The sequence below is a fragment of the Pinus tabuliformis genome, chromosome 3_2 (genome assembly GCF_031772625.1).
Source record: "Pinus tabuliformis cultivar Carrire ecotype Pingquan chromosome 3_2, CPIR1, whole genome shotgun sequence".
NCBI classification, from domain to species: Eukaryota; Viridiplantae; Streptophyta; class Pinopsida; order Pinales; family Pinaceae; genus Pinus; species Pinus tabuliformis.
In genome coordinates, this window is record NC_142302.1 from 1,148,829,770 (window position 1) to 1,148,846,166 (window position 16,397).

Genomic DNA, 16,397 nt, shown 5'->3' on the forward strand with positions numbered 1-16,397 from the left:
TTGTATATTTATGTCTATCTTTTTCTTTTTTGATCTGCAGACCTCATAGTTCTCATGTATGTGATTAAATGTAAATGTTGTAGGGGTACCATGGAACACTATGTATATCCTCATTGGCCGCACCGCTGGATGACTTACAACTTTTTCTTTTTTGATCTGCAGACCTCATAGTCCTCATGTATGTGATTAAATGTAAATGTTGTGGGGGTACCATGGAACACTATGTATATCCTCATTGGCCGTACCGCTGGATGACTTACAACTTTTTCATCCATTTCACTTATTTTTGCACTCTACTTTATATGGTTGCACTATATTTCGGCCATATTTTGATATATGATGTATATAGTGCTATCAAGTTTTTTTTTTTTTTTTTGGATGGGAAGCATGCTTGCTTGTCCAGATTGAAATATTTTGATATTGGATATGGATGGGTGATGATTAAAATGTATTTTGACCTCATATGATAATATATTACGTTTTTTTTGGTACTAAAGAGAAAAAAAAAAAAAACCAAAACAAAACAAAACAAAAAACAATGAGAGCGACGATATACATTGTGCATATTAAATAATAAAATAATTTTAATTAAATAAATATAAATTAAAAAACATCGTATATTGATTAAATATGATCATATAATTTTAATTATGTACCGAATAAATCATTAAAATTTATCACTTCTGAATCGACATTAGATTTTTTTCAATCTTCTCAATTAAGAAGAGATATTTTCACAAGAGGGTATATTTCCCATAATCCAGTAGGTAGTGCCTTTACTCTAGGAATTCCATATTTATCTTGCTTGCCTGGTTGATAACACAACTTATTAACTTAGATAGGGATATCCTAGATTTAATATTCTTGTTTCATTTTCTAAATCCTTGTTAAAACCATCAACAAATTATTTACTAATATAAATATCAAATTTGTGTAAATATGATAGATATATAATTTAAAAGGAAAAGTAAATAAAATAGTCATTAACACAATATGTATTAACACAATATGTAGAAATAAACAGAAACAAAAACACTAAAAATTACTTTGGAAAAAACCTAACTCTGGAGAAAAACCTAGCTTAATAGAATTTTATTAGTTTTTGGCCATAACTTTGACCAAGCTTGCTGGTCCCATACACTAACTAGGAAGACCTTGCCCAACCATTGGCCCCTCACACTCGCCAGAAAAACCCTGCTCAACCCTCGGCACTTTGGTGCTAAGCAGACATACAATGAAGATAAATAAATCTATTTATATGCTTCTTTACAACCACATAAAATTAACATAATACCACAAACCGCAAAACCATTAATGGTAGACAATCATCCCCGAATCAGAATTTATCCTAACACTTATTAGATATTTTAATTATATGAAACAATAAAATTATTATTTTTAAAGATATTATTAGTTGTTATATCTTGTGATCTACCTTTAATGTTATACCTTGTGATCTGACTTTAATGGAATGTTGGGTGAGCAAACTTTGATTTGGAGTTATAATTTATATAATGCATGTTAATTTTATTTAGTATGGTTGCGATTTAAATGTTTGTGTGTGTTTTTATGGTATCCAATAATTTATAATATAAAAATGGTTTATAAAATAAGTTTTAAAAAATTATTTATTCAATTATTTAAAAAAAATTATATTACTATTTAAAAAAAATATTATATTGTTATTTTTTTAAATGCAAATTTATAAGATTTTGAATTAATGATGAATGCATTTTAAAATAATTTCCTTGATATAGATTATTAATTTGAAAACAAATACTAAATTTTTTTTTTTTTTTCCACTTACTGGTTCACGGATACCCGGGTCAGTGGGTAGCCGCTACGTCCAGGGTTTTTAAACACTGAGTGGACGCCACCCGAAGGGCATCAACACCCCTCGGCCTATTCACTGACCTAACCCCAAGAGCTTTCGGGATTCGACCCTGTGACCTCCCATTGGCAAGGCACTTGATTTGACCGATTGAGCTAACTCTTGGGGCACTAAAACTTTTATTTTATATATTAAAAAATGTATAAATTGAAAATAATTTGAAATTATATATATATATATATATATATATATTAGACTTTAAGTTTCTGTGTAGTTTTTTGGAGTAGCATGCTCCGGATTATCCACAGTATTATGTTCATTATGTTGACGTTTCGAACCCCAAAGGGGGTCCATCATCAAGACTAAAATTGATAGAATATGAATGATAGTTTTTAAAAATAAATGTTTATACAAATTAAATATCTATTAAATTAAAAAAAAAATCAATTCAATGACCTTATTATAACATTAATTAGTGTGTGATTCATGTATAAATGGTTGGATTTAAATTTATTCAAATCTACTAACTTATATCTAATTTTACATCATATTTAATAATATAATAAAAAATGGGTAATAATGATCATAAAAATTATGGGCGACTTATCTTCAACCTTGTTGAAGAATTTGAGATTCAATTAGCATAGGGATTAGGAAATGCCACTAACAATCAAACCAAATTCCTAGATTTATGGCAAGGGCTAGAATTGACTATCTCAAAAAGAATATGCAAGATAATAGTTTATGGAGACTTATGATTGTTATCCAACATGTATACAATCCCAAGGAGAAATCGAAGCAGATCAATTCCCCCATATTGCAAAGAATAATATTTCATATCTCTAGTTCCAAATCCATCAAGTTCTTTCATATCAAGTGGCATCTCAACTCTAAAGCAGATGAGGAAGGAACAAAGGTGTTGCTATTGAATAAGAGATTCAAGTCCACAATGACATGGGTGGAGGATACAAACCATTACCACAAAAAATCAAGGCATAATTTGGAGCATAAGTTGAGAGATTATATTTAAAAGTAACAAAGGTAGAAAAATAAGGATGTTGGTCCGATAACCCCTTTTTCAAACTCAACCAAGCTATATGGCCATCTATCCAAGTTGTTAACCTCCTTGGAATCCTTGTCACATCGAAGAAATTCGATGTAGTGTGTCCACTTGACTTGCATAGGTAAACTCATATAAATCCAATGCCAAAAAGTTGTTGCATCCTATACTCATTTATGGTGAAATGATATGCAAGGAAAATCCTTCCAATTTCGAGGTATGTCAAGCACACTTGAGGTACCAATTGGTAATGGTATCAGGGAGATTTGACAGAGAATTTAACTCATAGATGGAATGTTTGAGCCTAAGTCGGTATAAATAAATTAGTAGCATTGAAGAGGGTGAGAAAATTGATGCAATGGCGGAGCTAGCAGAGTAGGGGTATAAGGAATGATTGCACCTCGTTATGTTGAACACATTTTGGATCAAGTTCTTCATAAAACTTGTAGGTCAAGAGATTTGTGCGGACAACTTTAACATTGGGCGTTCGCCCAACTCAAAGAAAGAAGAGTTTGATTGCCAAATTGATCATCACACGACGACACTAGAGAAAATTTTGAATTTGCTGACCAAGCAAGGGGAAATGCGAGCCACTGAGGATTAACTTTGTCGGGCGCTATTAGAATAGAAAATTAGTCTTCTGTAGACCAAAATTGATAGGATGCAAGTAAAAAATGATACGTTGGAGATGTGTTTGGGCAAATTGGAGTTGGTCATCGGGTGTGGAGCAAATGAACAAGGACTGGAAGGAAATTGGACAGGGGAGCTGGTGGTTTCTCAAGAAGCATTGGATGAGCAACAACGACATAAGGATGAGGTGGTGGAGCAAGATCATGCACTTTTCCACACTACGCAGAAGGAAAAGGGTTATGTAAAGCCTAGTCCAGATTGTGGATTCAACTATGAAAGCTAGTATAATTTCTGTGTTAATCAATTCAGTACAAATACATAGAAATATTAAAAATACTTTGGAAAATATATAGTAATTGCTAGTTTAGTAATTTGAATTTTTATTAGTATAGAACAAATAAATTTTTCTCCCATTATTTTTAAAACAACAATTAATGATAAATTAGATATGTAAAAAGTTATAGATTTGCAACCATATTGATTTGAATAGAAAACTCCTTAACCGTTTCTTTAAAAAAGATCATAAAAATTAAATACTACTCATGGAATATTTAAAGATAATAAAAAAATATTTTTAAAATTAACCAATGAAATTCATTTAATTTGGACAACCTCTGTCATCGTCATATTTACTTCACTTTCGCTCCATATTCTCTCTCTCTTCTAGATGAATTAGACATTCAATATAATTCTGTCCCACATGCACGACGTTGATTTCGTTATCTTGTTGATGTCCACACACATTATGAGATGTTAACCAAACCTCGGTTCGATGAACAAATCTTCAAATTGTTCATGCTCCTGTCATCCATACGTCATCTGGTTGTGGCAAAGAGTGTAATGTTATATAAGTAATGTATGTGGATATGCAATACACACTGATTTTATGTATTTAATTTTATAAAATAAATTATATTTATAAATAAATCATTTTTACTTAAACATTTTACAATTTGCATATTAGGGGATTAGTCAAGGTGTTTAGACTCTAAGAAACAATTTCATCCTTCATATTCTTTATACCATGTTTTTCTTAAGAGTCAAAAACCCTCATTTCTTATCAGAATTTCTTTAGTTTATTGATAAGCATGGGAAATTTTGATCAAACTGAAAACATGGTGTTTCTTAAAACGTCAACCATGAAAGTTTAAGGTATAATTTTTTAAAAATATTGTAATTTGTAATTATTTGATATAGTTTTAAGAAAATTAGGTTCCTTTACAAACTAAAACACATTTATCCTATAGAATTTGGGCCAATCATCTTAGAAAAAATGTACATTAATGATTTTTTTGGAAAATGTGATGGAATTAGTCTATTGGTGAAATTTAACGTCCTGAAATTTTCCCTTAGTAAATTTTGGTTGAAGCTTCTTTCCATATAAGCCATCCACTACTAGGTTGGTTTGTTCCTTCTGTTTTTGGAGACTTAAGTTCATTCATCTTGATGATCTTTGAATGGAGTTGTTAGTTTCCACAATCTTTTGTGATCGTTTTTCATTGCATTATTATTATTTTTTCTTTAGAGGGTGATGTTTTGAATTCCCATGCTCCTATCCTCTTCTTCTACATATCGACTCAATTTCATCTTCCCTCCTTTGAAAGGAAAATGAGTATGATGGTTACAGAGGGGAGGAGCCTTCAGAGTAGAGGAATGGGGTATATATACTTGAGTGGGCGAGGGGATTTTTAATCCACAATCCTTACTGTATCGAGATTTTCTATTACTACTTTTGGCTATGAAATTTTAATAGGGGTGATCATGTCACTTCTTCCTTTAGTAGATGGGGCAAGGGAAACTGCACTAGGTCCTTTTGCTACTTCCTACTAAATTTCATAAATACTGCGTTTTCTCTCCGAGAATGTAATAATGAAGGTGGAAAACATAACATAATTCTATAAGACAATGTTAAGGGATCTGCAATGTTTGTTTGTTATAAGTTTAGTCTTTTAATTTGTTATAAGTTTAGTCTTTTAATTTTTAAAAGGTTTAGATACTATGCATTCAATCTTGTTAATATTAGTGTATATCTCATGATCCCAAACAATGCTAAAATATATACTTTATCTTTAGATCCAATAGTATATATATAGTATTTATTTTTAAGTAAATCATAACATATACCAAATTAATTAATCTACTTTTGAGTTCCTATTAATAATATTCAACAATTTTACTATGTTGATCATCTTATATGTCCCATAAAATCTCCTTATTCATATCTCATATATACAAATGCTATGTCATGTCTAGGTTAATGACATTTTAGTTCAAGGTTACAGATGTTTTATTGTGACTGTTCCATGCAATTTCAAACCAAGATTCTCATTTGTGTGTTATGGTCATTTTGTTTTCTTCCCTATGAAAATATGTGAATTTTTTTAACATAACTATGTTATTGAAAGATAATATTTTAATCAAATATTTATTGGTAAAGGGTTAATTTATTATTAGAACATCATTCTTGAATGACAAAATTTTAAGCAAAGCATTCCTTGACGAAAAGCATTAAGACACAAGATGTAAAAAAAAATTGTTTGACAAGTAAAGAGAAATACAATCCAAATTTCAATCCTGCTCACACCCATAATTTAACGAAAATGTTAGACATGTTGCACAATATACTTGTGACACAAGCAAAGTTAGGACGGAACATGGCATGACATAATGACTTTATTTGTGGGCAAGCTAGTAACCATAAGGTCGGCATGACCCACGATTATTGATTTGTATGTGAGCTATTTGATTTTATCATTAAAGGTTAGCATGACCCATGACAATTGATTTGTATGTTAGCTATTTGATTTTATCATTAATTTCAACTACTGTTTTGTTTTACATTTGTGTCTTACTATTAGTTTGTCTATCATCTATTATTTAGTGGCTTTTTGGGTTTACATTTGTGTTCTACCATTGATTTGTTTATAAACTATTATTTAGTGAACTATTTGTTTTACATTTATGTCTTACTATTGATTTGTTTGTTAACTATTATTTAGTAACTTTTTTATTTGGCTTTCTAAGATTTCAAAAAAGTGTTCCATGCACATGGTCAACAATGTGAGGAAAGTATAAGTCAAAACATTTACTACTTCAATTTGCATTTTAGCTAGTAAGCTTTCAAGTTTATTTTATCTAAAATATATTCACTATTTCAATAATTTATATATCTCCTATATTTTTAATGTTATATTTATGTTGATAGGTATGTCTATTTTGGAATAGATCTTCCATAATTTGAATTTAATTATCAATAATTATTAAGTGGATAAATATTTTAGAGTATTGGATGAATATTTTAGAGTATCCTTAGTAGTATACATAAATGAAAGGTTGAGATTTATCTCCAAAATAGTTATGACATTTTATCTCTTTTAATTAAAAAAATGGCATAACAATAAATGTCATATTAAGTGAGTTATGGTTTTTTTGGCATGGGGGATTGATAAGCCATGATATTGTAACAAAACCTATTTAGAAATTACAAATCTCCATAATAAAATGGGGTAAATTTCCATGATTAAGAATCTTGTTATACATATAAATTTTTTATGAAATAAAATTATAATTTAATTAGTTTTATGATTTTTTTAATTTTAGCAATGTGAAATAAATGTTTTGATATTTATCCATATTTAACAGCCATTTAATTTATATAGCTCCAATAATTATATAAATTTTTATAAAATATGATTTTTTTACATCTAAATTATTTGATAGCAATTTATTAGCTACCTACAAATTTCTCAACCACCACTGTCATTGGTCTAGTGATTTGTTGTTGACCACATAGCTATATTAGCATTTGCTCATTTTTTAATGGAATTGTCAAAAGAACCAAACTTTTCAAGAGCTAGCAATCTCTTGCACGCATATGTATGAATGTTTCTTGTATGAACACTTCACCAAGAGATCAAACATGTGTGTTGTATACAAAACCAAAACAACAAACCAGGTCTTACATATCCACCGAACTATATTTTTAGCTAGTGACATTATAAATAAAAGCCCTCATTTGGAGATTGATCAACGTAGCAGAGGTGCTTTCACATCCAATACTTGGGAAGAAGAAGGATGCTCATATTGTTCTTCATCTGCGGTGTGTAGATCCTCTTCCTTCTGTGGAGATATTGTGATGTGGGTAACACTGTCCTTGGATTTGCCCCATAGAACAAGGTAGAGACCACCGAATATAAGAATTATACCCATCATACTGTTACAATATGCCAAGTAAACACTGAGTGAAATTATTTTCTTAATTTCTAAACACAGTACTTTCCTGGTCACCAAAATAAATAAGTATATGAACATCATATTATTATTTCAACCTGTGAGACCGATTTTTTTTACTGAAGCAAAAGTTTGGGCATCATATGCCACTTAAAGCTGCCTCTGCAACCCAGATATGTATATAATCAATAAGATTGCATATCCATTGAAAACCTGAAAATCTGGGAAATCTAACCACTTACCTTCCCAGATGCAGTGTGTCTCCCAGAAACAAAGATGATAAGATTGCCGAGAACACAGTAGACACTGGGCTGAATATTGAAACGAATAGAGGCCCTCGTTTCTGCATACACCACAATTGCAATGCAAGTCCGAGTCCATTGCAGCTGATTCCCTGTGAAATTAAACACTTAACAAATCAGCAACAAGATCTTGCATTCTCATTCTCAGATTACGTTATTGTGGATGTTAAAAGGTGGGAAAGATTATCAAAATCTAGACTTACTCCCAAGACAAAAGTGAAGATCCCGCTCCTATCTAGTACCCATGATGTCGGCTTGATTCCTCTGTCCAGAATCGTTATTAGGACAGCAGTTTGAATGGACCCTAGAATTGAAATAATCGATGTTTGGGATAATGGGGCTGGATACTTCTTCACTGTCTCAGCCTGTACATGAAATTATATAATCAAACACTTAATGCAAATTGGGTGGGGATCTATGACAGTTCAAATAACAGAAAAGGGTTATTGGACATTAATTCAATATGTCAGGAGGAGAGAATACCTGCAGAATCATGGCAGTGGATAAAATAGTAACAGCTGAGACGAGATAAATACACCCTTTAATCTGTTTGCCCGAATCTCCATTTTCCTCACGGAGAAACCCAACAAGAATATTTTCCACTGAGTGCAGTGCATTAGGGTCAGAAACTGAATGTGAAGGCCCAAGTTGGCTTAAAGCAGGACCTCGCAGGAAACTCATTGCCATCGCTCCACTCACACAAACCAGAGTTCCCACAATTTTGGATCTGCTGCCAACGCGTGTAATGTCTACTTTCTCCATGCTACACAGTTCACAATCACATTTAACTCACCAATTCACAGTTCACAATCACATTTAACCCACAAGGGTTTTCTATTGTTATAATTTCTGCCTCTATAGTGAATGCTAGAGTATTGTTTCCAGTTTAGTTCTGTTACTGTGTTATTTTTGGAAGTCAGCATGCACATAGTAGATAATGTTTAATTTCTAGAACCTGTAAGCCCATGGGAAGGTAGAGAATGTTTTATTTTTGAAACCTGTAAGCCCATGGGAAGTCAGAGAATGTTTTATTTCTGAAACCTGTAAGCTCATGGGAAGGTAGAGATTGTTCAATTTCTGAAATCTGTAAACTTATGGGAAAATTTATAGCGAGTGATAGGGGAACAAATGAGTTAGAAATGCGAATACCAACCCCAAAACCCATGCCATGATGAAAATAATGGCGGGAGCCAAGTTGGGCATTGCGGAAGCGAAGGCAGGGGACGTATCCTTTAATCCCATAAGCATGAACGCTTGAAATGTACAGACACTGTAACAAAATATTTATGAGAATCTTATACCAATTCTATTTATATAGCAATAACAGTAACTGGGATGCAGAATGTGGACTTCAAATACTCAACTTACCTCCCGAGAGACAGCAGAAAGAACCGTCCAAACAGAGGTAAACTCACAGTTGCTGGCCGCTTCCTCCTGCATTCCTCAGATTAAACCGTGGATTTGAAATGTTCAGACACTAAAACAAGACTCAGCACTGCACAATTGTAAAGAAAACCCAATGAAATGAAACAATAGCCACATACATACTTTTCAAGAAAGAGGGCAAGTGGTGTAAGCACCAGTACCCCCACTGCGTTGGAATAAACAATGAAAGCCAGAGGGTTCAACCCCTTTGATAACTCCTTCCCAATAAGAACACCGTTCACTGCATAACTAATCTGCATACCCAGCAAGGAGGCATAGATGCCCAACACATCCAGACTGCAGAAAGGGCGTTTGTCACTGTACATTTTGGATTGGATCTTCTTCGATTAAAATCCCCCTCCTAAATTTTCACATTACAGATCACAAGCAAAGCTGTTTCTTTATAGAAGAAAGGTTAGAAGTTAACTCCGTGCAAGTCTATGGCTCATATTCCTACTAGCTGCAGCACAGTAATACTGATAATTTTGGACTCCTAAAACAGTCAACTCCTACACAACGTTGTGAAGATATCATGCATGGACAGACCTTTTGCATTGAAAATTTTTTTGAGAAAAATCCAAAACCGATAAAGGTATTGGGGTCAGGCTGGAATTTCAAAACCCAAAAGCTTTTCAATTAGTTTTACTGATGCTAGATTATTTTATTTATAATAGAAATGAATTTTTACACTGTGAAATCAAATCAGCAGTGTTGATAGTTATCATTACTGCTATTCATTCATTAATATAATTAACTCATCATTGTTATATTCAAATGAAAATCATGTTATCATGTTATCTTATCTGTATTACTTATTAACAGGGGTAATCACTCTTTCCAAATGAAAATCATGTTATCTTATATGTATAGTCATTTTTTCTAATATTTTTGATTTTCAATTATTGAATTGAGCCTTTTGTGATCCATAATAGTTGCTAAAAATTTGGGCGTAAGACCTTTGTCGATGCATTTCAAACCAACCAGTATGATTATAACTAAATAAAAATAATTTTAAACATATTCCAAACTCAATTATAACAAAAATTTATTTTACATCTTCCAAACTTCAAATATTTATATTTAATAAATAAATTATCTTATAAATAATAATTTACCAATCAAATTTCATTTGAGTATTTCTATATCGATAAATCATCTAAAACCTATTGTTTTCACCTATCTCTTTAGTCTCTGTACCAAATAAATCATATAAAACCTAAAACCTATCACTTCTGCATTGACATAAGATTCTTTTTCAATCTTCTCCAGAAGAAACGATATTTTCAGAGACCATAATCCGATGGGCAGTGGCAAGTGCCTTCACTTTATGAATCCCATATTTTTCATACTCCACATGCTGCCTTGTCCATAAGTCAACTTGTTATCTTAGATTTGGAACTGTTGTCCCCTCCTCTGAATCCCCACTTTAATGCAGGTCCTTGTTACAAAAAATTATAATCTAAAACGAATATATTATTTATCAAATCTTTTAATAATATAAAACAATAAAATTAATTATATAATATATTTCTTTAAGCCTAAAGATAAAAGTATCAAAGTTTTCTATTTTAATGAAAAATAAAATAAAATTCTAACTATAATATATTTTTTTAAGCCTAAAGATAAAAGTATTAAAGTTTTCTATTTTAATGAAAAAAAAAAAACAAAATTCTAACTATTGTGAATAGTAAACAATGAAAAATATAAATTAGGTTTCTTGTAATGAATTTTTTGTTTTTTGGTAAGTACATTTATTTTTATGATATGACATTTGGAGTGATTATACATTAGTATTACATAGTACAATTGTGTACTTAATACAATAATTTGTTTTACATATGTTGTATAATAAATTGTAAAAGAATATATGAGAAGTTAAGTTTTTATATTTTATCTAAGTAGATTTTGGTTTTCTTAATTTATTTGCCAATATCAAGGTATAATTAAATAAGTTACATAGTAGCTAATACATGCAGCTTAGTTTAAATATAGCTAAATTAAAGTAAAAGATTATGAAGATTTGGCAAAATGGAAGCCTATATATGTACATCCAGAAACAGGAAATCAAAACTAGAAGAAAAAGAGATAAAATTAAAAAACAAGAGATTAGAAAAAAAAGGAACCATATTTAATTATACAAAGTCAAGCTATACAATTTGTAAGTTCTAAAGATTTTGATAAGAAACTGTTAATTATTTCCCCTTTATTAATATACATCATTTTAGGATTTTTCTTTTAAATACAAATTTTGGTGATGAGTCAACATGTATTCCAATGACAACTATTTTAGTAGCCAATGTCCACTATTCAAGTGTTAATTTATGATAGGTTTTCCCACCATGAAAAAAAGAAAAAACTTCACATAAACCAATGTGGATTTGGAATTCGTAGATGTTTAACCTAAATTTTAAAGATAGATAGTTTGTATAAGATTTTACATATTATAAACTTGGATCAATTTACCAAGTTAACAACATACATTTTGTTTAGATTCCATACAAGCATTCCAATGATTTTTATTTATTTATTTATTTATTTATATTCTTTTCTAAAATGTAATTTAAAAATGAGAAAAATACCTAAATTATACCCTAAACAAAAAAAATCTATTACGCCAATATTGATTGTTGAAGATGGACATACATAGTGTCAAATTTGAAGCAACACCATTATGGTGACTTTAATCAACAAATTTTACTCAACTTTGAAACTACTAAACAATGAGAAGTTGTTGAATACAAGCAGATTTAGGAAATGTTATGGAGTTCTTACATAGAAGAACTTTTTTGTTAGGAAAAATTTGACAAAACATTTATATTTTAAAGAAACGTCAAATATAGCTAAATTAAAACAAAAGTTTTGTTTTGATAATGACAACCAATTGATAATTACTAAGATGACCCATGAGCATGTGAATTTGAGGGTTTATATTACATTTACCATATATGGTTCCTTATTCTTGACATAAAACATGGGTATGACACTAAGAAAAAATATGATAGTATTTTCCTACTACACTTGCTTAAATACAATTCTCTTGTTACTAGTTATTATCACGTACATTTTAGAAATGTTTTTTTTTGTAATGCTTTGCAAGACCATCCATATTCTATTATATGTATAAGGCAAATTTACACCACACAATTTTACCAGGTGGCCTCAACACGCCTTGAGGGGAAACCAAGTCTGTTGGCCACCGGTCAGCATTATATGCCATCCAAAAACAAAATTGCTTCAGTCTTTCTAGCAAGGCTAGGTAAGTTTTAGTCTCATGACCACATACCGTATAACTATAAAAACTGACATAAACAACTGGAAATTTAAATGCTATCCACATAAACAAAAACTAAGCATAGGAAGACTAATCTTTCTTGACGTTCTGCTCCTCAGAGTCTGAGGCTACTGGGGAAGGATCTTCAGCAGTTTCTTTTGGCATTACATATATCTCCACAATGCAAGGGATGTGTCAATCAATACGGTCCATCTTGATGTCCTATTTGTGCAACTGAAAAAGGATTTTCTCCATGTCTTTTTTGTAATTGGGAAGGCCCTGCATTGTAACTGCCATCCCCACAGAAATTTGCTCCATTTCTTTGCCAAGAAGACTTTTCATCAGGAAATACAGGTACATGGTGTGCTTGAATTGCGTAATTCTCCCTCGTGTAGTCCCCGGGTCAAGCACCATTGTTCTCCAGACTTCTATCTCATCATCCAGTTCCATTTCATGTTTTACCTGATCTTCCCAGTCATCAATCAGCTTACGGATACCCTCATCTGTTTCCTCCTTATATGTCGCAGCTGCCTCAGCTATGAATTACTCAGCAGGCTTGTGGCCTTCCGTCTTGCTTGGTCATTTAGTTGCCCGGGGGTCCGGGCCCTTGCTGCCATGGCCACGTCCATGTTTTGTTGGAGCCATGCCCTGTTGCTTTGTGCCCTGTAGACATTCCAACATCGTTAGCTTCATCATTTCATTCACCTCAACCCGACGCGACTGCTCATGCCTTGCTTCTCTGCCCTGCCTGGCCTGCGACGGGTTAAGGTATCCCTGTGCCCACAAGTGGCTAGTGGAAGTGGGTTCCAAGCAAGGATCCCCCAGCTTTTCACCATGCCTCTCCCCCTTGCCAAGGTGCAGTGGTTGGTCATCCCCTTGCGGCCATAGCCAGGCCTTCAGACCCATCTAGAGCCAAGCAATGCAAGTGTTGTCATACCCACATGCCCCTCCCTCTGCCAGCAATTTCCTGCCCAGGTTCTGCTCGCCTCTCTGCCACCCGAGGTCCCTAACTGCAATCGTGCTACTCTGCATATCCATATGCCAGGGTTCGCTCAGCAAATTTCCCACACTGCTAGTGTCCCAGCCCCCTGCCTGCAACTCTCCCTTGCCTCACTCGGCTACACTCAGTCCCCTCGGCATGACTTGCCCTTTAGCCCCCATACCCTCGAACTAGCCATTCAGGTAGGGTCCTGTATCTAAGCTCCGCTCAGTATCGATCATGCCATTGCCAAAACTTTTGCTTGAAAGCAATATAAATACAACATAGAGTCGAGCCATAGCCCCCCTTGCCTCCCCTAGTTTCTCCTTGGCTGAGCTAAGCCCCATTGGGGTGGCCTCTCGCCTCTCCCTCCCCCCCAGCAGAACTCCCACCAGCTCATGGAATTACCACTTGAACCTGACCAGAACATATGAATTAAATGAGGGCGAGACCAGACTACATACCAGAGAGCCGTCGCTAGCCCGCAGACATGGTTTCTTCACCTCCCTTCCGCTCTGCACTACCTTCCGTCTCCGTTGCACAATTCACCTACCCAGCACATCGAATACCCTTTCCAACTCTGCCACCCTCCCTTATTCCTCCCTCTGCCACCTTGCCAGCCCACCTCCCATGCATTCAAGGCAAAGGACACCGCACTCCTTGCCTTGAGCATGTGGGGTGTGGTTGTAATAATCACGGTTGTATCAACCATGTCAACTCAGGCCTGGCGCCTCTGACACCTTCCCTCATCCCAATCGGGAGTACATTTTAGAAATGTTTATATATATATATATATATATATAATTGTTGGATTTTTTTTTATTTTTTTTTTTTGTGAAAAATAACCTTTTCTTATATTTTATTTAAATTTAAGTTCAAATATAAAAATATAAATTAAAAATATATCATATTAAACTTTTTAAATTATTAAATATTTAATTAATAAATATATAATTTAAAAAATAATTAAAAATATATTAAAATTTTCTTAAAAATAAACTAATTTTTATTAAAATATAAATTTAATTATTTTTATTAAAATACAATTAAAAAATGAATTTAAATGTTTAATTAATAAAGGGAAGCCAACTACCTTTGAAGTGGCATTCAACAAGACCAGTGCTGAACTCACCAATGTCAAGATCTCCACGATCATATATCGACTGCTCGACTTATACTGGATTAAAAAAAAATTGTTGGAGTTATACTGGATAAATAAATATTTTATTGCACACGTTGTTAAGTGGAAGAATAGACAACAGGCACATATTTTGCGTTAAAAAAATACCATGGATGATAAATTGGACAATATTTAAATAGAAATATTTGAAATAAACATTACATTCAATAAACTAGTAGTCTCACATAGTTATTTTATCGGCAATGAAGACCACTTCTTGGTGAATGAGAGAAACCAAACCAAACCCATTAGTGTGGAAGAAGACCAAGATGAACACCATCCCAAACGACTTCGCCAAAAGCAAGAGGATGTTGTGTATCTGGTTCTATTAGCGGGAGTGTTATCCAAGGTTGCTCCAACCTCAATGAGATGTCTTCTTTTCTTTTTTTTTGGGTCATCAGGATATTTGGTTTCCCATATCAGTCTTTTCTCTTTTTGTCATTAGAGTTTTTTCTTTCCCATATCAGTTTTAGTATTTAGATATACAACACTTACAATTATTATGACATATGAACTTAGGAAAACCTAATTTCCTACCTGGCAGGGCACTGTGCAGCATGTATTGTTTTTCTCCCATATTAGCATATTCATATAAAGGTACCTAGCTTAAAAAATCCAAAAATAACACTTTTCGAATCACTGGGTCACAAGCCACCATCCGTGTTACATGTACTTACCTTTTTTTTTTAGAGGAGGGTGGGGTTTGTTAACATATTTTGCCTTGTTAACATGATGAACATATTGTTACAAAGTTATTTAGCTTAAACGATACCAAAGAAAAACATGTTTTGAAACACTGGATCAAAAGGTTCCTTTATAAGGTTTCTCAATATATGGCCATGTCTTTCAAAGAGTTTGAAAGTTTGATGGTAATTGAAACAATCTAGGGTATTCATGAGTAAATAGTAGTGATTACCATTTAAAAAGGTGGAAGCACCTAAGTATAGATCACTCTTGGGTGCAATATTAGTGCTGCAGTTGGTAGAAGAATTTTAAAGAATGAATCTCATGCTTTTATCAAACTATTGTTGGTATGATAAAGATGGAAATATTTTTTAATCTAGAAAGATTAGGAGGTGGGAAAGGAGGAGAGGTGCAAGTGTTTAGGGTCCAAAAATAGAGTTTGTAGCATAGTAGGTTACATTTCAGAGTAGGCGGCTACAATCTTACTCGTGCATAATGGAAGTGGTGGTCTTACTCATGCTGTATGATAGTGGTGGTCTTACTCATGCCTGATGACAATAGGTATCCAAGCAAAATTTGTAAACAAGTTGTTCAAAGATATATTCACATGGGTGTCGAACATGAGCCATGTTGAAGTTGAAATGGGGTGGGGATAGGAAAAAAACCAATGGAGGATGACACTTTTGACAAATAGTACTCGTAGAAGTAACATATAGAAAATAGGTTGCAGAAAAATAAAGGTATGAAGTTACTTCCTCTAACATTGGTCACTATATACACAATATGAAATATCATGTAGTCATAT

General features: G+C 32.9%; 1 protein-coding gene across 2 annotated transcripts; it reads right to left on the minus strand.

The window, feature by feature from the left end:
• Window positions 1-7,396: 7,396 nt before the first annotated feature.
• On the minus strand, window positions 7,397-10,077 carry LOC149184783 (WAT1-related protein At5g47470-like). 2 transcript variants are annotated; one of them, XM_089418977.1, is made up of 7 exons: window positions 9,602-10,070; window positions 9,422-9,487; window positions 9,207-9,323; window positions 8,537-8,816; window positions 8,257-8,418; window positions 7,994-8,145; window positions 7,397-7,734 (listed from the first exon to the last, which is right to left on the minus strand). In XM_089418977.1, the coding sequence occupies exons 1-7, from the start codon at window positions 9,802-9,804 to the stop codon at window positions 7,548-7,550; spliced, it is 1,167 nt and encodes a 388-aa protein (XP_089275103.1). In that variant the 5' UTR covers window positions 9,805-10,070; the 3' UTR covers window positions 7,397-7,547. The 2 variants fall into 2 exon arrangements, with proteins under 2 accessions (XP_089275103.1, XP_089275104.1); XM_089418978.1 differs by lacking the exon at window positions 9,207-9,323 and having other exon boundaries at window positions 9,602-10,077.
• Between the last annotated feature and the right edge of the window lie 6,320 nt (window positions 10,078-16,397).